The sequence below is a fragment of the Heterodontus francisci genome, chromosome 3, assembly GCF_036365525.1.
Source record: "Heterodontus francisci isolate sHetFra1 chromosome 3, sHetFra1.hap1, whole genome shotgun sequence".
NCBI classification, from domain to species: Eukaryota; Metazoa; Chordata; class Chondrichthyes; order Heterodontiformes; family Heterodontidae; genus Heterodontus; species Heterodontus francisci.
Genome location: NC_090373.1, coordinates 200,415,967 through 200,440,465, shown reverse-complemented (window position 1 = coordinate 200,440,465; position 24,499 = coordinate 200,415,967). Strand labels below are relative to the sequence as shown.

Sequence of the window (24,499 nt, the reverse complement as noted above, 5' to 3'; positions counted from 1 at the left end):
CCATCACCCCAGCACTGACCCCCCCAACACCCCATCACCCCTTCACCCCAAAACCCGACCCCCCCAACACCCCATCACCCCACCACACCATCACCCCAGTACCCGACCCCCCCCAACACCCCATCACCCAACCCCCCCAACACACCATCACCCCACCGCCCCATCACCCCAGCCCCCAACACCTCCCATTACCCCAGCACCTGACACACCCCACCACCCCATCACCCCACCGCCCCATCACTCCAGCACCCGACCCCCCCCAACACCCCATCACCCCACCGCCCCATCACCCCAGCACCCGACCCCCACCAACACCCCATCACCCCACCGCCCCTTCACCCCATCTCCCGACCCCCCCCCAACACCCCATCACCCCACCGCCCCATCACCCCAGCCCCCGACAACCCCCATCACCCCAGCACCAGACCCCCCCACACCACCCCATCACCCCACCGCCCCATCACCCCATCACCCAACCCCCCCAACACCCCATCACCCCACCGCCCCATCACCCCATCACCCGACCCCCCCCCAACACCCCATCACCCACCGCCTCATCACCCCAGCACCCGACCCCCCCCAACACCCCATCACCCCACCGCCCAACCCCCCCCAACACCCCATCATCCAACCCCCCCAACACCCCATCACCCCAGCCCCCAACATCCCCCATCACCCCAACACCTGACCCCCCCCAACACCCCACCGCCCCATCACCCCAAAACCCGACCCCCCCCAACACCCCATCACCCGACCGCCCCCCACCCATCACCCCACCGCAACATCACCCCAGCACCTGACCCCCCCCAACACCCCATCACCCGACCCCCCCCAACACCCCATCACCCCACCGCCCCATCACCGCAGCACCCAACCCCCCCCACCAGCACCCCATCACCCCTCCGCCCCATCACCCCAGCACCCGACCCCCCCCGACAACCCATCACCCAACCCCCCCCATCCCCACAACCCTATCACCCCACCGCCTCATCACCCCATCACCCCAGAACCCGACACCCCTCCAAAACCCCGTCACCCCACCGCCCCATCACCCCAGCACCCGACCCCTCCCGCAACACCCCATCACCCCACCGCCCCATCACCCCAGCACCCGACCCCCCCAACAGCCCATCAGCCGACCCCCCCCGCAACACCCCATCACCCCACCGCCCCATCACCCCAGCACCCGACCCCCCCCAACACCCCATCACCCCACCGCCCCATCAGCCCAGCACCCGACCCCCCCCCAACACCCCATCACCCTACTGCCCCATCACCCCAGCACCTGACCCCCCCCCAACACCCCATCACCCGACCCCCCCCCCAACACCCCATCACCCCAGCACCTGACCCCCCCCAACACCCCATCACCCGACCCCCCCCAACACCCCATCACCCCACCGCCCCATCACCCCAGCACCCGGCACCCCCCCACCACCTCATCACCCCTCCGCCCCATCACCCCAAAACCCGACCCCCCAACAACCCACCACCCGACACACCCAACCCCCCACCACCCTACCGCCCCATCAGCCCAGCACCCGACCCCCCCCAACACCCCATCACCCCACTGCCCCATCACCCCAGCACCCGATCCCCCCCAACACCCCATCACCCGACCCCCCCCAACACCCCATCACCCCACCGCCCCATCACCCCAGCAACCGACCCCCCGCAACAACCCATCACCTGACACCCCCACTACAACCCATCACCCGACCCACCCAACCCCCACCACCCTACCGCCCCATCAGCCCAGCACCCGACCCCCCCCCTCAACACCCCATCACCCCACTGCCCCATCACCCCAGCACCCGATCCCCCCCAACACCCCATCACCCAACCCCCCCCAACACCCCATCATCCCATCACCCCACCGCCCCATCACCCCAGCACCCGACCCCCCGCAACACCCCATCACCTGACACCCCGCCAACACCCCATCACCCGATCCCCCTAACACCCCATCACCCCACCGCACCACCCCAAAATCCGACCCCCCCCATCACCCCAGCACCCGACCCCCCCCAACACCCCATCACCCGACCCCCCCCCAACACCCCATCACCCCATCGCCCCATCACCCCAAAACCTGACCTCCCCCAACACCCCATCACCCGACCCCCCCACCACCCCATCACCCCACCACCCCATCACCGCAGCACCCGACCCCCCACAACACCCCATCACCCACCACCCCATCACCCCAGCACTGACCCCCCCCAACACCCCATCACCCCTCCACCCCAAAACCCGACCCCCCCAACACCCCATCACCCCATCACCCCAGCATCCGACCCCCCCCACCACCCCATCACCCGACCCCCCCAACACCTCATCACCCAACCCACCCCAACACCCCACCACCCCATCACCCCAGTCCCCAACACCGCCCCATCACCCCAGCCCCCAACACCCCCCAACACCCCATCACCCCACCACCCCAGCACCCGACTCACCCCATCACCCACCACCCCATCACCCCAGCACTGACCCCCCCAACACCCCATCACCCCTTCACCCCAAAACCCGACCCCCCCCCAACACCCCATCACCCAACCCCCCCCAACACCCCATCACCCCACCGCCCCATCACCCCAGCCCCCACCACCCCCCATTACCCCAGCACCTGACACCCCCCACCACCCCATCACCCCACCGCCCCATCACTCCAGCACCCGACCCCCCGCAACACCCCATCACCCACCGCCCCTTCACCCCATCACCCGACCCCCCGCAACACCCCATCACCTGACCCCCCGCCAACACCCCATCACCCGACCCCCCCTAACACCCCATCACCCCACCGCACCACCCCAAAATCCGACCCCCCCCATCACCCCAGCACCTGACCCCCCCAAACACCCCATCACCCGACCCCCCCCCTACACCCCATCACCCCATCACCCCAAAACCTGACCTCCCCCAACACCCCATCACCCGACCCCCCCATCACCCGACCCCCCCCAGGAAAAGTCCTGGGGAAAATTGATGTCCAGAGAGATTTGGGTGTTCAGGTCCACTGTTCCCTGAAGGTGGCAACGCAGGTAAATAGAGTGGTCAAGAAGGCATACGGCATGCTTTCCTTCATCGGACGGGGCATTGAGTACAAGAGTTGGCAGGTCATGTTACAGTTGTATAGGACTTTGGTTCGGCCACATTTGGAATACTGCGTACAGTTCTGGTCGCCACATTATCAAAAGGATGTGGATGCTTTGGAGAGGGTGCAGAGGAGGTTCACCAGGATGTTGCCTGGTATGGAGGGCGCTAGCTATGAAGAGAGGTTGAGTAGATTAGGATTATTTTCATTAGAAAGACGGAGGTTGAGGGGGGACCTGATTGAGGTGTACAAAATCATGAGAGGGAGAGACAGGGTGGATAGCAAGAGGCTTTTTCCCAGAGTGGGGGTTTCAATTACTAGAGGACACGAGTTCTAAGTGAAAGGGGAAATGTTTAGGGGGGATATGCGTGGAAAGTTCTTTACGCAGAGGGTGGTGGGCACCTGGAACGCATTGCCAGCGGAGGTGGTCGATGCGGGCACGATGGAGTCTTTTAAGATGTATCTAGACAGATACATGAATGGGCAGGAAGAAAAGAGATACAGAACCTTAGAAAATAGGCGACATGTTTAGAGAGAGGATCTGGATCGGCGCAGGCTTGGAGGGCCGAAGGGCCTGTTCCTGTGCTGTAATTATCTTTGTTCTTTGTTCTTTGTTCACCCCATCACCCCACCACCCCATCACCCGACCCCCCACAACACCCCATCACCCACCACCCCATCACCCCAGCATCCGACCCCCCCCACCACCCCATCACCCCAGCACCCGACCCCCTCAACACCTCATCACCCAACCCCCCCCAACACCCCATCACCCCACCACCCCACCACCCCATCACCCCAGCACCCGACCCCCCCCCAACCCCCCCCTCAACACCCCATCACCCCACCGCCCGACCCCCCCCAACACCCCATCATCCCACCGCCCCATCACCCCATCACCCGACCCCCCCCAACACCCGACCCCCCCACCGCCCCATCACCCCATCACCCGACCCCCCCCAACACTCCATCACCCCCACCGCACCATCACCCCATCACCCGACACCCCCCAACACCCCATCACCCGACCCCCCCACCACCCTATCACCCCCACCGCCCCATCACCCCAGCACCCAACCCCGCACCACCCCATCATCCACACCACCCACTGCCCCATCATCCGACTCCTCATCTGCCCCATCACCTGCGCTTACCCACTGCCCCATGCCCGGCAGTTAACATTTTACCCAACATTTTGGGCTTGTGACCTTTCATCAGAACGCTCCTTTGACGAAGGGTCATCAACCTGGAACATTAACTCTGTTTCTCTGTCCACAGATGCTGCCAGCCATTCTGAGTGTTTCCAGTAGCTTTATGTTAGATTATCAACCTCTGCAGTACCTCACTCTTATAATCTCCATTGACTATTTTACAGACATCCATCAAGTACACCAATGAGCCCCCTCAGGGAGTGCGGGCAGGACTGAAAAGAACATTTACTGGAATCACTCAAGACCAAATAGAATACTCAAACCTACCCATGTGGAAACCACTTCTGTATGCAGTCGCTTTCCTGCACACCACTGTCCAGGTAATAGAGCGCATACCTGACTGTACTATACTTTGATTATGTATTCTAGAATTATACTCATTTAGTGAGTGTGGTCAGCCACATCCCTAACTCATGAGATTTCATATTATGAAACTCAAGGAATGATGTTAATCCTACCCACATGACAAAAACCATGTGGGGACCAGTCCTCAATGATGTCCCACTGTGTTCTTTTTTTAAATTTGTTTTGTGGGATGTGGCATCGCTGGCAAAGCCAGCATTTGCTGCCCATCCCTAATTGCCCTTAACTTGCTCCTCTGAGCAGGCAACAGTGAAGCTCTCCTGAAACCATTGGGGTGCTTCTTCAAATGTGCAACATTGGGCTCATCTGCAATTTTAACCATGGCCTGAGCAAGGAAGCGAATGTAGCTTACCTACTCGAAACGGGTAGGAAGCAGAAGCTGGTTGACATCGTGCAGAATGAGAGGAGGCAGGAAGCCACCAGCCAACACCAAAGAACCAATAGCTGGAAAGAAGGTGAGTCACAGGGAAGGGGTTTCAGGATGGTCTCACAGGAGATGACGGAGCCAAGGCGCCAGAGAAGGGTAGGGCTAAACCTTCCTTGTGAATTCCAGAGGAGCAGTCCTGCTCCTCCTGGCACCACAAGGAAAGTAAAAATAGGTTTAAAATATAGCTAAAATAAAAGCAAAATACTGAGGATGCTGGAAATCTGAAATAAAAACAGAAAGTGCTGGAAATACTCAGCAGATCTGGCAGCACCTGTGGAGAGAGAAGCAGAGTTAATGTTTCAGGTCAGTGACCTTCCATCAGTTCTGGCAGCTCTCAGCAGGTGGGACTTCTCGTCCCCAGGGTTCTGATCCCAGGTTGTTGGCGGCCTCCCAAGTGTCTGATTGGCATGTAATATGGCAGGCATTCCCCAAAGGAGGCATTGCAGATCTCTCGCCGGCTCTCCAGCTGCTGGACAAAACCCCGTCGCCTTTATAAAATTCCCCCCATTATAACCACATTACTTCTGTCATGCTTTCCTGATCTCCATATTTGTACATCTTCCCCACTACATCATAACTAGCAAGGTATGTAGACAATTCCCACCAGAGTCTTGAATCCATTGCTGTTCCTTAACTCTACTCATGTTGTTCCTGCCTTCTGACAACGTTTACTGAAATCCTGTCTTTCTACTGTTGTAATTGGTCTTTTATCAATATAACCAGTACTCCAAAGGCAGAGACAGGTATTACCAGATGTAACATAGGTGTGGACACAATATTGAAAAATACTTTGGAAATCTTCACAAATGACAGGGTGTAACTATAATAATATAGAGAAATGACTTGGGAAACAAAAAAAAATTTTAATTTGAAGATGACTTTAAATTGTGGATCATGGCAAATTAGGTTTTGGAGCTTGAGCAGCTGGCTTCACTGCAGTGCATCCCCAAGGGTGAGAGCTACATGGTTAGCATGTTTCTAGATGTGGTCACCCTGCAGCTTAAGGGTGTGCAGGCAGTGAGGGAATGGATGACGGTCAGACAGTCGAGGGGGAGCAGGCAGATAGTACAGCAGTCCTCGGAGTGCACCTCACTCTCCAATCAATATTCAGTTCTGGTAAGAGTGATGGCTCCTTTGGGGAGTACAGCCCAAACCAAGTCCACGGCACCATGGCTGGCTCAGGTACACAGGGGACAGGAGGAAGATTGGGAAAGCAATAGTGATAGGGAATTCGATAGTTTGGGGAAAAGACAGGCAATTCTGCACCCGCGGACGTGAATCCAGGATGGTATGTTTCCTCCCTAGTGTCGCTGAGCGGCTGCAGAGACCCTGAAGGAGGAGGGTAAACAGCCAGCAGTCGTGGCCCATAACGGTACTAACAACATTGGTAGATAGAGGGATGAAGTCCTGCAGGCGGATTTTAGGGAGCTAGAAAAGAAACTAGAAAACAGGATCTCAAAGGTAGCAATCTCCAGATTATTCCCAGTGCCATGTGCTAGTGAGGATAGAAATAGGAGGATGGAGCAGATCATAGAATTATAGCATCATAAAATCGTTACAGCACAGAAGGAGGCCATTTGGCCCATCGTGTCCGTGCTAGCTCTCTGCAAGAGCAACTCACGTCGTCCCACTACCCTACCTTTTCCCTGTATCCCCACCATTTTTTTCTCTTCAGATAATTATCCAGTTCTCTTTTGAAGGCTTCAACTGAATCTGCCTCCATTCCACTCTCAGTGTGCATTCCAGATCCTAACCACTCGCTGCGTAAAAATGTTTTTCCTCATGTCGCTGTTACTTCTTTTGCCAATCATCTTAAATCAGTGTCCTGTGGTTCTCGATCCTTCTGCCAATGGGAACAGTTTTTCCCTATCTACTCTTTCCAGACCCCTCATGAGTTTAAACGCCTCTATCAAATCACCTCTTAATCTTCTCAAAGGAGAACAGACCCAGCTTCTCCAACCTATCAACATAACTGAAGATCCTCATCCCTGGAATCATTCTCATGAATCTTTTCTGCACTCTCTAATGCCTTCACATTCTTCCAAAAGTGTGGTGCCCAGAACTGGACAGAATACTCCAGTTGTGGCCCAACCAGTGTTTTGAATGCATGGCTGGAGAGATGGTGCAGGAGGAAGGGCTTTAGATTGCTGAGATCCTGGGACCACTTCTGGGGCAGGTGTGACCTATGCAGAGCCGGGACAAATGTCATTGCAGGGCGGTTTTCTTGTGCTGTTGGGGAGGGTTTAAACTAACTTGGCAGGGGTGTGGAAATCAGGAGGTAACATTAAAGAGGAAAAACAAGGTGCACAGAGAATCGGAAGCGACAGATAGCACTAGAGTAAGAAATAGTATTATTTATTAATGTTAACTGAAGTCGGAGTAAGAGGGAATGCAATAAGGTCTAAATTAGGTTTATAGTGCATGGATATGAATGCATGGAGCATGGTAGATAAGGTTGGTGAGCCTCAGGCGCATTGGGGAATAGATAGATCGGGGAATATGATGAACAATAACAGAGACTTGGTTCAAAAAAGGGCGAGACTGGGTACTAACTATTCCTGCATACAAGGTGTTCAGCAAAGATAGGGAAGGAAAGAAGAGGGGGTGGGGGGGCAGTATTGATTGAGAAGAATATTACAGTGCTGGAAAGAGATGTCCTAGAGGGTCAAGGACAGAATCTATTTAGGGTTAAAAACCAATAGAGGTACCATTACATTACTGGGTGTATTCTATAGGTCCCCAACTAGTGAGAAAGATATAGAGGAACAAATTTGCAATGAAATTACAGAAAGTTGCACAAAACTATAGAGTAGTTATAATGGGAGATTTTAATTATCCTAATAAAGACTGCGATAGTAATAGTGCAAAAGGACAGAGAGAGGTAAGAGTTTCTGAAGTGTGTTCCAAAGAATTTTCAAGATCAGCATGTTTCCAGCCCAACAAGGAAGGAGGCACTGCTGAATCTGATTCTGGAGAATGAGGTGGGTCAAGTGGATCAAGTGCCAGTAGGGAAACTTTAGGGAACAGTGATCATAAGTTTAGGTTAGCTATGGAAAAGGACAAGGAGCAATCCAGAGTCAAAATAATTCATTGGGGATAGTCACTGTTGTAACATAGGAAGGATGTATTGCTACCATGAGGGAATGATCAGGGCAAAATCAAAAATAATAGACACCTTGTGAAGAAGTAGTCTAGATTTCACAGGTTATTTCATGACCGTTAGTAAATCCTCTGTGAAATGGGCTTCTGGTCACATATTCACGCGATCATTAAGACTACCTATTTCCACCTCTCTAACATTGCCCGACCATCCCGGTCTCGGATCATCATCTGCTGAAACCCTCATTGATGCCTTTGTTACCTCTAGACTATTCCATTGCACTCCTGGCTGGCTTTCCACATTCTGCCCTCTGTAAACTTGAGGTCATCCAAAACTCTGCCACCCAAGTCTTAACTTGCACTAAGTCCCAATGACCTAGTATCCCTGAATTTGCTGACCGACATTGGCTCCCAGTCAAGCAGCATCCTGATTTTAAAATTCTCTTCCTTATTTTCAAATCCCTCCATGGGCTTGTCCCTCCTGATCTCTGTAATCTCCTCCAGCCCAACAACCCTCTGAGATATTTCTGTTCATTTAATTCTGGCCTCTTGAGCATTGCCAATTTTAATCGCTCCAGCATTGGTTGCTGTGCCTTCAGTTGCCAAGGCCCTAAGCTCTGGATTACCCTCCCTAAACCTCATCGCCTCTCCAGCTCACTTTCCTTCTTTAAGAAACTCCTTAAAAACTTCCTCTTTGACCAAGTTTTTAATCATCTGACCTAATGGGCTGGATTTTTAGAGCCCGCTGCCGTTCTTGGCAGCAGGCTCAAAAAATGGCGTGCCGCACACTGCAGAGCCGCTGCAATCTCCCGAACAGCTCAGTTATATAGCTGGGGCAGGCTGTGCACACCAGTCATGTGGAGGGGACGGGCTGTCTGACGCCGGCAATGGCTCAGGCACTGATGCCGTTTTTAAAGGGCAGCCAGCCTTGCCGGCATTTTGAAATTTTTAAAGATACACCCACCCACCACCCCCCACCCCCCCAAAATTTATCAAATAAAATTCTAACGCCTCTTTCCCACCCTCAATAACAATTGCTTTAACTATTTACCCTCCCCCCCCCCCCAGATTGTACAAAGTTTAAAGTTCGCCCCTTCCCACCATTCCCTACACTGATGATGATTATTTGACCCCGTTCCCCCCTCCACACTGAAAATCTTAACTCCTCCCCCTCCCTACCAGTGTCACGCCTGCTTTCCCCAGGCAGGGAAGTGAAGGCACGGGAGTGCCAGCGGCTGCACTGAGGATTGTGGCGGGCCCAGAAGATTGAGGGTAGGCTTATTTAGAACCATAGAACAATTACGGCACAGAAGGAGGCCATTCAGCCCGTTATATCTGCGCTGGCCAAAAAATCTAGCTGCCCAATCTAATCCCACATTCCAGCAGCTGGTCCATAGCCTCGCAGTTAACAGCATTTCAGGTGCTGTTTTAAATATTAAATATTGAAGTGCTGTTCCCATCACCCAGTGGCAGGGGGTTGGGTGGTGGGCCGCCACAGAGCGTCACCACCACTGAAAGGATTGGGCCAGGTCCTTCCAGCATCAGCCTCCATGGCGGGCCTCTGCCGGAACCATCTTCTGGCTTCCCCTGCCACAGAGCTCGACATCGGGGGCCTGGTAAAATTAAACCCAATATCCCCCATGTGACTCGGTGTCATATTTTGTTTTATAATGCTCCTGTGAAGCGCCTTGGGATGTTAGATTACCTTAAAGGCACTTTATATAAATGCATGTTGTTGTTGATGGCGGCAGCAGAGGCCAATTTCAAAACAGATCCGGCCCAGGTTTTTTTTTAATTCATTCATGTGATGTGGGCGTCACAGGCCAGGCCAGCATTTATTGCCCATCCCTAATTGCCCTTGAACTGAATGTCTTGCTAGGCCATTTCGAGGGCATGTAAGAGTCAACCACATTGCTGTGGATCTGGAATCACATGTCGGCCAGACCAGGTAAGGATAGCAGATTTCTTTCCCTAAAGGACATTAGTGAACCAGATGGGTTTTTTTTACAACAATCGACAATGGTTTCATGGCCATCATTAGACTAGCTTTAAATTCCAGATGTATTAATTGAATTCAAATTCCACCTTCTGCTGTGGTGGGATTTGAACCCATGTCCCCAGAGCAACACCTGGGTCTCGGGGTTACTAGTCCAGTGACGATATCAGTACGCCACCACCTCAATGATTGGAAGGCAAAAAGAGGGGATAATTTGAGTGCAGTCGAGGTACATTCCCGGTAGGGGGAAAGGTAGGACAAACAAAGCCAGAGGTCCATGGAAGATGAAAGAGATAGAGAGTAAGGTGAAGCAGAAAAAGGGTATGGTTGACAGATGTTACGTTGATAATACAAGTGAGAACCAGGCTGAATATAAATTCAGAGGGGATGTGATAAAAGAAATAAGAGAAGCAAAAAGAGAGTATGAGAAGAGATAAAGATAAGATTTTAAAAAATCCAAAAGTCTTCTGTAGGCATATAAATAGTAAAATGGTGGTAAAAGGATGAGTGGGGCCACTTAGGGAAGAGAAAGGTGCTTTATGCTTGGAGGCTGAAGGCATGATGAGGTATCAAATGAGTACTTTGCATCTGTCTTTAACAAGGAAGAAGATGCTGCCAAAATTATAGTGAAAGATACTGAATGGGCTGTAAATTGATAAAGAGGAGGTATTAAAAAGGCTGGCTGTACTGAAACTGAACTGAAACAGCCATATAAATACTGTTCCTACAAGCGCAGGTCAGAGGCTGGGAATTCTGTGGCGAGTAACTCACCTCCTGACTTGCCCGGATGAGTGCAGCTCCAACAGACTCAAGAAGCTTGACACCATCCAGGACAAAGAAACCCACTTGATCAGCACACCATCCATCACCTTCAACATTTACTCCCTTCACCACCGATGCACAGTGGCAGCAGTGTGTACCATCTGCACTGCAGCAACACACCAAGGCTCCTTCGACTGCACCTTCAAAACCCGTGACCTCTACCTCAAAGAACAAGGGCATCAGATGCATGGGAACACCACCACCTGCAAGTTATGCTACAAGTCACACACCATCCAGACTTGGAACTATATTGCCATTCCTTCACTGTCGCTGGGTCAAAATCCTGGAACTCCCTCCCTAACAGCACTGTGGGTGTATCTACACCGCAAGGACGATAGTGATTCAAGAAGGTAGCTCACCATCACCTTCTGAAGTACAATTAGTGGTGGACAATAAATGCAGGCCTAGCCAGCAATGCCGACATCCCATGAAAGAATAAAAAAACTCAGTTGATATACTACCAGGACCAGATGAGATGCATCCGAGGAGTCTAAGGGAAGTAAGGATGGAACTTGTGGAGGCACTTGCCATAATCTTCCAATCCATCTTAGATACAGGGGTTGTGCCAGAGGACTGGTGATTTGTAAATCTTAGACCCTTGTTCAAAAAAATCTCAGCAACTACAGGCCAGTCACTTTAACCTCGATGGTGGGAAAACATTTAGGAATGATAATCTAGGACAAAGTTAACAAATATGGATTAATTAAGGAAAACCAGCACATAATTGTTAAGGGCAAATCGTATTTAACTAATTTGATTGAGTTTTATGATGAGGTAACAGAGAGGGTTGATGAGGGTATTGTGGTTGATATGGTGTACATAGACTTCCAAAAGCCATTCGATAAAGTGCCACTTAAAAGGCTTGTCAGCAAAGCTGAAGCCCATGGAATAAAAGGAACAGTGGCAACATGGATATGAAATTGTCTGAGTGACAGGAAACAGAGTAGTGGTTAACAGTTGTTTTTCGTACTGGAGGAAGGTATATAGTGGTGTGCCCCAGGGGTCGGAATTAGGACCACTGCTTTTTTTTTTAATTTGATATTGAGGGGTATATAACACTCAAGAAGAATAGAAAGCTAGGTAAAGGTGGAGAGGTAGCACTGTTAATCAAGATGGCATTGGTGCAATAGTCAGAGATGACCTTGGTTCAGGAGATCAGGATATAGAATCGATTTGGGTGGAGATGAGGAATAGTAGGGGCAAGAAGTCACAAGTGGGAGTGGTCTACAGGCTCCCTAACAGTAACCACAATGTGGGACGAAGTATCCAAGAAGAAATATTGGTTGCTTGTGATAAAAGGACGGCCGTAATCATGGGTGATTTTAATCTGCATATTAACTGGAAAAATCAGATTGGCAATAGTAGCCTGGATGAGGAGTTCATAGAATGTTTTCAAGATAGTTTCTTAAAGCAGCACATTCTGGAAACAACCACAGAGCAGGTAATATTAGACTTGGTATTGTGTAATGTGACAGGATTAATTAATGGTCTCAGTGTAAAGGCACTTCTAGGTAGTAGCGACCACAATATGATTGGATTTTACATCCAGTTTGAAAGAGAGAGGAATGGGTCTAAGACTAGTATTTTAAACTTAAATAAGGGCAACTATGTGGGCACAAAAGCTGAGCTAGCTGAAGTGAACTGGGTTACTAGGCTAGGAGATAGATCAATAGGAAAGCAGTGGCAGACGTTTAAAGGGATGTTTCAGAATACTCAGAATAAGTATATTCCTACTGTAAAGAAAAATTCCAAGGGGAGGACCCACCATCCATGGTTAACTAAAGAAGTTAAGGAAAGCATCAAACTTAAGGAAAAAATATATAATTGTGCAAAGATGAGTGGCAGGTCAGATGATTGGTTAGAATACCAAGAATGGCAGAGAATGACGAAAAGGTTAATCAGGAGAAAGAAATTCGAGTATGAGAGGAAGCTAGCTAGAAATGTAAAAACGGATAGCAAGAGTTTCTGCAGGTATTTAAAAAGGAAAATAATAAGTAAAGTGAGTGTCGGTCCTCTAGAGAGTGAGAATGGGGAGTTAATAGTAGATAATAAGGAAATGACGGATGAAATGAACAAATATTTTGCGTCTGTCTTCACTATTGAGGATACAGCAATCGCTGTAAATCAGGAGGTGGAAGGAAGAGAGAAACTTGGTGAAATTACAATCACCAGGGAAGTGGTACTGACCAAACTGATGGAGCTGCGGGCTGACAAGTCCTTGGGTCCTGATGGACTTCATCTTACGGTCTTAAAAGAGATGGCTAATGAGGTAATAGATGCGTTGGTGCTAATTTTTCAAAATTCGCTAGATTCTGGAAAGGTTCCATCAGACTGGAAAGTAGCAAATATAAATGATAAAAAATAACCTCACAAACCAATCACCTACCTTGGAGTCAAGGGAAGACTCACCAGCTGCTGGAGGCTAAAAAAAGGAGCCCCCCTTTCCCCCTCTGCACTGAATTCCCACGTGCACCAAATTTCCAGCTTCACTCTGGCAATGTCTCACTCAGGCAAATGTATCCTCTCATTGCGTCACCTCACTGCCTGTAGCTGTAAGTCACCAATTTTTCACAGCCATACTGAAAGCATACGACTAATAACTGACAGGTAAAGACTCTCTGGTCCATTTAGCCTGTCTCAAGCAATTGTGATACCGTATGCATCACTATATACACGCTCCTCGCCCATGAAATGTAAAGATTTCAATTATCTGTTTCAGCGATCAGTTTTAACTATTATTTTCATGTGCAATGTCTTGAAATAATTTCATACATCAAAGGACATGGTTATGTGGAATAATATATACTTAGTGTATACTTAGTTGCGCTGTTCTTTTCCTACCAATAGACAACAATTCGCGATTCTACAGTACTCCTTATGCAGGGACACACCTCAAAGTGCTTTACATTGATGAGGGCAAAACAGTGAATGCTAAGTAGGAGGGGCAAGTTGGGAAATGAAAGTCGCATTAGAAGAAAAATGTCTCAGGAAGTTATTTTAAAGCAGAGAGGGTGTCAAGAAAAGAATTGAGAGGGCAGGACGGTAGTCACTAAATGAGGAGCCATCAACAGTAGAGAAGTGATGAACAAGAAGAAACATGGTGTCAAAGGAATGGAGGGCGTATGCAGTAATTTGAAAATTAGTCGAAAAATTTAAGTCAACTCCCTAGGGCTTCCATAGTTCCTGAGCTGAGAGAAATAAAGACAGTCCGAGCATTCTGGCCCCCTGGCTCACTGACTCCAGCCTTTTCTCTTCAGGATACGAGCTCTTTAAAAGTGATGACCTATGTAGAAGGTGGTCAGGAGCTGAGCACAATATAAAAAAAATGCCAGCGGCACCTTCAGGGCCTTGCAGAACCCGTTCTCTGTAACCAAGTCAGTGATCAGCATACAGAGAGTCAGCAGCTTGGACCAACCTGACTCCCTGAAAAAATGGCAACAGCAGAAAAATCTCAAGATTTAAGAACCCTCTCACGAGATCGGGTGAGGCTGAAGTTGATTGAGAAATCGTGTCTCTCACAACAAATTTGTGACATTTGGCATGTATGTATAAACACGGGTGGCTATTGTTGTGATCTGCGATAAGGAAATACTGACTCTTGAAAGTCACTATGTATAAAGGCGTGAAAGCCGTATCTGCTGAAATTATGCCATCACATTTAAACACGAACTATTACGTAGCTTTTCAACTGTACTTGTTCAATCTGATTTATTTTGAATTTTATAAAATGAGAGAAATGAAAGTGATTAATATTTTGTTTTTACTTCCTATTACATATCAGGAACGACGGAAGTTTGGTCCACTGGGGTGGTGTATTCCATATGAGTTTAATTCTTCAGATTTCACAGCCAGTATCCAGTTCATACAGAACCACCTGGATGATTGTGACAAAAAGAAGGTGCGTTTCAGTCTACTATATGTGATAATGCTGATTAAGAACATATAGAAATCACAATTTTCTCAGAACAAGCGAATACCTCAATGTGCGCTGTCCTAGAAGAGGGGACACCAAGTGACACCTTATGTTAAGTAAAATCATAAAGAGATATTAATAGATTAAGCGAATAGCCAAACTGTGGCAAATGGATTTCAATTTAAGCAAATGTGAGGTCGTCTACTTTGGACTTAAAAAGGATAGAACAGGGTACTTTTTAAATGGTAAAAAGCGAGAAACAGTGGAAGTCCAGAGACCTTGGGGTCAAGGTAAACAGATTATTAAAATGTCATGGACAGCTACAGGAAATAATCAAAAAAGCTGATTGGAATGCTTGACTTTATAAATACAGTACTAGAACACCAAGGGGTAGCAGTTGTGTTTCAGCTATACTGTGCCCTGGTTAGACCTGGAGTACTGAGAGAATTCTGGATATGCCACCATAGGAAGGAGAGAGTGCAGCGTGAATTTGTTAGGATGATACCTCGATTCCAAGGATTCTATTATGAGGAGAGATTACATAAACTAGGGTTGTATTTCCTGGAATTGTTTTATTCATTCGTGGGATTTGGGCATCCCCAGCAAGGCCAGCATTTATTGTCCATTCCTAATTGCTCTTGAGAAGGTGGTGGTGAGCTGCCTTCTTGAATCACTGCAGTACTTGGGGTGTTGGTACACCCACAGTACTGCTAGGAAGGGAGTTCCAGGATTTTGACCCAGCAACAGTGAAGGAACGGCAATATTGTTCCAAGTCAGGATGGTGTGTGGCTTGGAGAGGAACTTGCAAGTTGTGGTGTTCCCATGCATCTGCTGCCCTTATCATTCTAGGTGGTAGCAGATTTGGAAGGTGCTGCCGAAGGAGCCTTGGTGAGTTGCTGCAGTGTATCTTGTCGATGGTACACACTGCTGCCACTGTGTGTCGGAGGTGAAGGGAATGAATGTTTGTGGATCAAGTGGGCTGCTTTGTCCTGGATGGTGTTGAGCTTCTTGAGTTTTGTTGGAGCTACACCCATCCAGGCAAGTGGAGAGTATTCCATTACACTCCTGACTTGTGCCTTGTCGATGGCCGACAGGCATTGGGGAGTCAGGAGGTGAGTTACTTGCTGCAGAATTCCGAGCCCCTGCTCTTGCACCACGGTATTTATGTGGCTGGTCCAATTCAGTTTCTGGTCAATGGTAAACCCCAGCATGTTGATAGTGGGGGATTCAGCAATGGTAATGCCATGGAACATCAAGGGGAGATGGTTAGATTCTCTCTTGTTTGAGATGGTCATTGCCTGGCACTTGTGTGACATGAATGTTATTTGCCACTTATCAGCCCAAACCTGGATGTTGTCCAGTTCTTGTTGCATATGGACACAGACTGGTTCATTATCTGAGGAGTCACGCATGGCGCTGAACACCATGCAATCATCAGCGAACATCCCCACTTCTGATCTTATGATTGAAGGAAAGTCATTGATGAAGCAGCTGAAGATGGTTGGGCCTAGGACACGTGTCTTCCATCAGGTGTGCAGCAACAGAGGTTTCAGTCCTCACACATTCGATGCAAAGTTCTTTTGGAGATGCAAGGTTTCTGCAAACATTCAGGATGTCTTCAAAGTACAGGAGGCAAGAGCAGGGATTCTTCAAAGAGAGGTAACAGTGGTCTGGAATTTCTTTTGATCTCCAACTACCTCTTTTAGTCCAAACACCAGCTGGCTTTTAACAGTTCAAAGTGAAACTAAACCTTTTTTCCAGGCAAGTCCCATGATAATCATAAATTCTGTCTTGTCACAACACAAAATAGCTCTTACGTCTGACCCCCTGCTATGTTTACTTGAAATCATATGCTTTCCAGTAAAAACCTGTTTACTGGTCAACCTTTTGTCGAACTTCCTTTAAAAAAAACACCCAAAGCTCATTTTTAAAATATGGATTCCAAGTTTTAACAAAAAATATGGAAATTCTCGTGACATTAATATATATCAGTCATAGAATCGTAGAGTTATTTATGGCATAGAAGGAGGCCATTCAGCCTATTGAGTCCATGCTGGCTGTCCGCGGTGATGATACTATGACTCACCTGATACGCATCATACACCTTTTTGTTTTTCAGAAATTCAGAAATTCCTCCCCCTCCCTTTTACTCTAAAATTATTAATATAGGGAATGATAAACAGATCATGACAGGAAGGGACAGAGTGTACAAGAGTAAATCACCAGATAAGGCTCGAGGTTACAAAAATAATAAAAGGACAAAACTAAAGGCTCTGTATTTGAATCCACGTAGCATTTAAAACAAAACAGATGAACTGAGAGGTCAAATAGAAATAAATAAGTACGATCTGATGGCCATTACAGAGACATGGCTGCAGGACAACAGATTGGGGCCAGAATATTGAAGGGTACATGGCATTTAGGAAGGACAAGAAGCTAGGGAAAGGTAGAGGGGTAGCTCTGTTAATTAATGATGGTATTAGCTCATTAGAGAGGATGACCTAAGTTCAGGTGACCAGGATGTAGAAGCAGTTTGGGTAGAGATGAGAAATGATAAAGGCAAGAAGTCACATGTGGGAGTGGTGTACAGGCTACCTGACATTAACCACACTGTAGGAAAGGGTATAAAAGGAAAAAATAATGACAGCTTGTCAGAAAGGTACAGCAATAATTATGAGGGATTTTAACCTACATATAGACTGGAAAAATCAAAATGGGCAGAGGTAGCCTAGATGAGGAATACATAGAATGTTTTCGGGATAATTTCTTGGAACAATACACTCTGGAGCCAACCAGCGAGCAGGCTATACTAGGCCTGGTATTGTGCAACGAAATAGGGTTAATTAATTACCTCAAAGTTAAGGCGCCCCAAGGTAGCAGCGATCATAATATGATTGAATTTTACATTCAGTTTGAGGGAGAGAAGTGTGGGTCCAAGACTAGTATTTTAAACTTAAATAAGGGCAATTATGAGAGCATGCAAGCAGAGCTAGCTAAAGTGAAATGGCAAATCAGGTTAAGGGATAGGTCAATAGAGATGCAGTGGCAGACATTTAAGGGTATATTTCAGAATACACAGAATAGATACATTTCAACGAGAAAGAAAAATTCCAAGGGTGAGACCCGCCATCCATGATAAACTAAAACAGTTAAAGATAGTATCAAGAATGTCGAAAAGATTGATAAGGAAGGTAAAATTAGAGTACGAGAGAAAGCTAGATAGAAATATAAAGTGATAGTAAGAGTTTCTATAGATATTTTAAAAAGAAAAGTTAACAAATTGAGCATTGTTCCGATAGAAAGTGAGTCTGGGGAATTAGTAATGGAGAATAAGGAGATGGCAGATGAATTAAACAGATATTTTGCATCGGTCTTCACTATTGAGGATACAAGTAACATCCCAGTATTAACTGGGAGTCAGGAAATGGAACAGAGGGAGGAATTCAAGAAAATTACAATCACCAGGAAAGTGGGACTGAACAAATTGTTGGAGCTGCGGGCTGACAAGTGCCCAGGTCCTGACGGACTTCATCCTAGGGTGTTAAAAGAAGTGGCTAGTGAAATAGTTGATGCATTAGTTTTAATTTTCTAAAACTCCCTAGATTCGGGGAAGGTTCCATTAGATTGGAAAATGCAACTCCTTTATTCAAAAAAAGGGACAGAGAAAACAAGAAACTACAGGCCAATTAGCTTAACATCTGTCTTAAGAAAAATGCTAGAAGCTATTAAAGACGTAATAGCAGGGCACTTAGAAAAATTCAAGGTCATCAGGCAGAGTCAACATGGTTTTGTGAAAAGGAAATCATGTTTAACCAATTTATTGGAGTTCTTTGAGGGAGTTGTATCTAGATACATGAATGGGCAGGAAGCAAAGAGATACAGACCCTTAGAAAATAGGCGACAGGTTTAGATAGAGGATCTGGATCGACGCAGGCTTGGAGGGCCGAAGGGCCTGTTCCTGTGCTATTAATTTCTTTGTTCTTTGTTCTCTTTGAGTTACATGTGCTGTGGATAACATAGAACCAGTGGATGTATTGTACTTAGACTTCCAGAAAGCATTTGATAAGGTGCTACATCAAAGGTTATTGCAGAAAATAAAAGCTCGTGGTGTAGGGGGTAACATATTGGCATGGATAAAAGGTTGGCTAGCTAACAGGAAACAGAGTAGACATAAATGGGTCATTTTATGGTTGGCAAGATGTAACAAGTGGTGTGCCATAGGAATCTGTGCTGGGTCCTCAACTTTTTACAATTTATATAAATGACTTAGATGAAGGGACTGAAGGTATGGTTGTTAAATTTTCTGATAACACAAAGATAGGTAGGAAAGTAACTTGTGAAGAGGACATAAGGAGGCTACAAAGGCAAAGGTTAAGTAAGTGGGCAAAGACCTGGCAAATGGAGTATAATGTGGGAAAATGTGAAATTGTCCACTTTGGCAGGAAGAATAAAAAAGCATATTATCTAAATGGTGAGAGATTGGAGAGCTTTGAGATGCAGAGGTATCTGGCTGTCCTACTGCATGAATCGCAAAAGGTTAGTATGCAGGTACAGCACATAATTAGGATAGCTAATAGAATGTTATCGTTTGTCGCGAGGAGAATTGAATACAAAAGTAGGGAGGTTATGCTTCAGCTAACAGGGCGCTGGTGAGACCACATCTGGAGTACTGTGTACAGTACTGGTCTCCTTATTTAAGGAAGGGTGTAAATGCGTTGGAGGCAGTACAGAGAAGGTTCACCAGACTAATACCGGGAATGGACGAGGAAAGATTTGTATAGGCTAGGCTTGTATCTGCTGGAATTAACAAGAGTAAGAGGCGACTTGATTGAAACATATAAGATCCTGAGGGGTCTTGACAGGGTGGATGTAGAAATGATGTTTCCCCTTGTGGAAGAATCTGGAACTAGGGGTCACTGTTTAAAAATAAGGGGTCGCCCATTTAAGACAGAGATGAGGAGAAATGTTTTCTCTCAGAGGGTCGTGAGTGTTTGGAATTCTCTTCCTCAAAAGGCAGTAGAAGCAGAGTCCTTGAATATTTTTAAGGCAGAGGTAGATAGATTCTTGATAAGCAAGGGGGCAGAAGGCTATTGTGGGTAGGTGGAAATGTGGAGTAATCAGTTCAGCCATGAACTTATTGAATGGCGGAGTAGGCTCGAAGGGCCGAGTGGCCTGCTCCTGCTCCTAATTCGTATGTGATATATTTGGGTAGAAAGAATGAGGAGCGGCAAAATGAACTAAAGGTTACAATTCCAAAAGGGTTGCAGGAACAGAGAGATTTTGAGAACCACATTTTAGAAAGGATGTGAAGGCTTTAGAGACGGTACAGAAAAGATTTATGAGATTGGTTCCAGGGACTTCATTTCCATGGATAGATTGGAGAAGCTGAGGATTTTGTCCCTAGAGAAGAAGTGAAAGCTGCGAGGAAATTTGATAGATGTGTGGGATCAAGACAAAGTAAATAAAGTTGAACTGGTTCCATTAACAGAAGGGTCAAGAACCAGAAACATAGATTTAAAGTGATTGGCAAAAGAACCAAAGGCGACAGGAGGAAAAACTTCCTTATGCAATGAGTGATAGGATCTGCGTACTTTCCCTGAAAAGGTGATGGAGGCAGATTCAATGGGAGTTTGTGGAAAGCATTGCAATTCTGGATAACGATATCTGCTGCAAGCATCTGCGGCTCAAGTAACTTCGGCTCAGAGTTGTTGAGCTGGAGTCCGAACTGCAGACATTGCGGAGCATCAGGGAGGGGAAGTATTAACTGGACACTTTGTTCAAGAAGGGGTCACACCCCTTAGGTTAAGTAGAACTTCAAAGTTGGTCAATGGTCAGAGACAGGAGGGTTGACTGCGAGTCAGGCAGGTATGGAGATCCAGGATGTAGTGATGGAGGAGCCTCGGCACTAAAATTTGACCAACAGGTACAAGGTATTTACCACCTGTGTGGATGAGAATGAGGACTACAGAATGGATGTGCAAACTAACCATAGCACCATGGTGGAGGAAGACATTCAAGCGGGGGAATTAAAAAGGAATGTGGTTGTGCTAGCCGACAATATAGTCAGGGGGATAGATACTGTTGCTGCAGACGAGACTGGAAGCTCTGAAAGTTGTGTTGCCTGCCCAGTGCCAGGGTTAGAGACATCTCGCGACTATAGACGAACTTTGTGGGAGGGGGAGGATCCAGTTTTTTTTTTTTTAATTCATTCATGGGATGTGGGCGTCACAGGCCAGGCCAGCATTTATTGCCCATCCCGAATTGCCCTTGAGAAGGTGGTGGTGAGCTGCCTTCTTGAACTGCTGCAGTCCATGTGAGGTAGGTGCACCTACAGTGCTGTTAGGAAGGGAGTTCCAGGATTTTGACCCAACGACAGTGAAGGAACAGCGATATAGTTCCAAGTCAGGATGGTGTGTGACTTGGAGGGGAACTTGCAGGTGGTGATGTTCCCATGCATTTGCTGCCCTTGTCCTTCTAGTTGGTAGAGGTCGCGGGTTTGGAAGGTGCTGTCTAAGGATCCTTAGTGCGTTGCTGCAGTGCATCTTGTAGATGGTACACACTGCTGCCACTGTGCATCGGTGGTGGAGGGAGTGAATGTTTGTAGATGGGGTGCCAATCAAGCGGGCTGCTTTGTCCTGGATGGTGTCAAGCTTCTTGATTGTTGTTGGAGCTGCACTCATCCAGGCAAGTGGAGAGTATTCCATCACGCTCCTGACTTGTGCTTTGTAGATGGTGGACAGGCTTTGGGGAGTCAGGTGGTGAGTTACTCGCTGCAGGATTCCTAGCCTCTGACCTACTTGTGTAGCCACGGTATTTATATGGCTACTCCAGTTCAGTTTCTGGTCAATGGTAGCCTCTAGGATGTTGATAGTGGGGGATTCAGCGATGGTAATGCCATTGAATGTCAAGGGGAGATGGTTAGATTCTCTCTAGTTGGAGATGGTCATTGCCTGGCACTTGTGTGGCGCGAATGTTACTTGCCACTTACCAGCCCAAGCCTGGATATTGTCCAGGTCTTGCTGCATTTCTACACGGACTGCTTCAGTATCTGAGGAGTCACGAATGGTGCTGAACATTGTGCAATCATCAGCGAACATCCCCACTTCTGACCTTATGATTGAAGGAAGGTCATTGTTGAAGCAGCTGAAGATGGTTGGGCCTAGGACACTACTCTGAGGAACTCCTGCAGTGATGTCCTGGAGCTCAGATGATTGACCTCCAACAACCACAACCATCTTCCTTTGCGGTAGGTATGACTCCAACCAGCGGAGAGTTTTCCCCCTGATTCCCATTGACCTCAGTTTTGCTCGGGCTCCTTGATGCCATACTCGGTCAAATACTGCCTTGATGTCAAGGGCAGTCACTCTCACCTCACTTCTTGAGTTCAGCTCTTTTGTCCATGTTTGAACCAATGCTGTAGTGAGGTCAGGAGCTGTCTGGCCCTGGCGGAACCCAAACTGAGCATCACTGAGCAGGTTATTGCTAAGCAAGTGCCGCTTGATGGCTCTGTTGATGACAGCTTCCATCACGTTACTGATGATTGAGAGTAGGCTGATGGGGCGGTAATTGGCCGGGTTGGACTTATCCTGCTTTTTGTGCACAGGACATACCTGAGCAATTTTCCACATTGCAGGGTAGATGCCAGTGTTGTAGCAGTACTGGAACAGCTTGGCTAGGGGCGCGGAAAGTTCTGGAGCACAGGTCTTCAGTACTATTGCTGGCATATTGTCAGGGCCCATAGCTTTTGCAGTATCCAGTGCCTTCAATCGTTTCTTGATATCGCGCGGAGCGAATTGAATTGGCTGAAGTCTGGCATCTGTGATGCTGGGGGACTTCAGGAGGAGGCCGAGATGGATCATCAATTCGGCACTTCTGGCTGAAGATTGTTGCAAATGCTTCAGCCTTATCTTTCGCACTGATGTGCTGGGCTCCCCATCATGGAGGATGGGGATATTTGTAGTTGTTTAATTGTCCACCACCATTCAAGGCTGGATGTGGCAGGACTGCAGAGCTTAGATCTGATCCGTTGGTTATGGGAACACTTAGCTCTGTCTATCGCATGCTGCTTATGCAGTTTGGCCCGCAGATAGTCCTGTGTTGTAGCTTCACCAGGTTGACACCTCATTTTGCTGCTCCTGGCATGCCCTCCTGCACTCTTCATTGAACCAGGGTTGGTCTCCTGGCTTGATGGTAATGGTAGAGTGGGGGATATGCTGGGCCATGAGGTTACAGATCGTGTTTGAGTACAATTCTGCTGCTGCTGATGGCCCACAGCGCCTCATGAATGCCCAGTTTTGCATTGCTAGATCTATTCAAAATCTATCCCATTTAGCACGGTGGTAGTGCCATACAACACGAAGGAGGGTATCAATGTGAAGGCGGGACTTCATCTCCACAACAACTGTGCGGTGGTCACTCCTACCAATACTGTCATGGACAGATGCATCTGCGGCAGGCAGATTGGTGAGGACGAGGTCAAGTATGTTTTCCCCTCTTGTTGGTTCCCTCACCACCTGCCGCATACTCAGTCTAGCAGATACATCCTTTAGGACCTGGCCAGCTCGGTCAGTACTGGTGCTACCGAGCCACTCTTGGTGATGAACATTGAAGTCCCCCACCCAGAGTACATTCTGTGCTCTTGCCACCCTCAGTGCTTCCTCCAACTGCTGTTCAACATGGAGGAGTACTGACTCATCAGCTGAGGGAGGGCAGTAGGTGGTAATCAGCAGGAGGTTTCCTTGTCCATGTTTGATCTGATGCCATGAGACTTCATGGGATCCAGATTTGATGTTGAGGACTCCCAGGGCAACTCCCTCCCGACTGTATACCACTGTGCCACCACCTCTGCTGGGTCTGTCCTGCCGGTGGGACAGGACATTCCCGGGTATGGTGATGGCAGTGTCTGGGACATTGTCTGTCAGGTATGATTCCGTGAGTATGACTATGTCAGGCTCTTGCTTGACTAGTCTGTGGGACAGCTCTCCTAACTTTGGCACAATTCCCCAGATGTTAGTAAGGAGGACTTTGCAGGGTCGACAGGGCTGGGTTTGCCGTTGTCGTTTCCAGTGCCTCGGTCGATGCCGGGTGTTTCGTCCAGTTTCATTCCTTATTGACATCGTAGCAGTTAGATACAAATGAGTGGCTTGCTAGGCCATTTCAGAGGGCATGCAAGAGTTAATCACATTGCCGTGGGTCTGGAGTCACATGTAGGCCAGACCAGGTAAGGACAGCAGATTTCCTTCCCTAAAGGACATTAGTTGTTGTGCTCCAAATGAACAAATGACACAGGTAGAACTAGGAATGTTGTGCTGAGAGTGTTTGTTGGGTTAGGGTCTAAATTAAGGTAATAATCTCTGAATTGTTGCCTGAGCCAGGTTCAAGCAGATTAGATAATTAAAAGCACGGCTCAAAGAGTGGTGTGCGAAGAAGGGGTTTTGATTCATGGTGCATGGCAAAAGTACTGGGGAAAGAGGGAGCTGTTCCGTGGGATGGACTTAAAGTGGACTGGGATTAGTTTCCTGCCTAATCATATAACTGGAGCTATAGATAGGGCTTTAAACTAACAGAG

General features: G+C 48.0%; 1 protein-coding gene across 1 annotated transcript in view; it reads left to right on the top strand.

The window, feature by feature from the left end:
- Positions 1 to 24,499, top strand: part of LOC137367179 (dynein axonemal heavy chain 8-like) — a 2,062,041-nt gene that overhangs the window by 1,946,109 nt on the left and 91,433 nt on the right. Inside the window, exons 110-111 of the mRNA XM_068028615.1 lie at positions 4,476 to 4,631; positions 14,800 to 14,916. Coding sequence (XP_067884716.1) covers positions 4,476 to 4,631; positions 14,800 to 14,916 — 273 coding nt within the window. The remainder of the gene's footprint in view (positions 1 to 4,475; positions 4,632 to 14,799; positions 14,917 to 24,499) is intronic.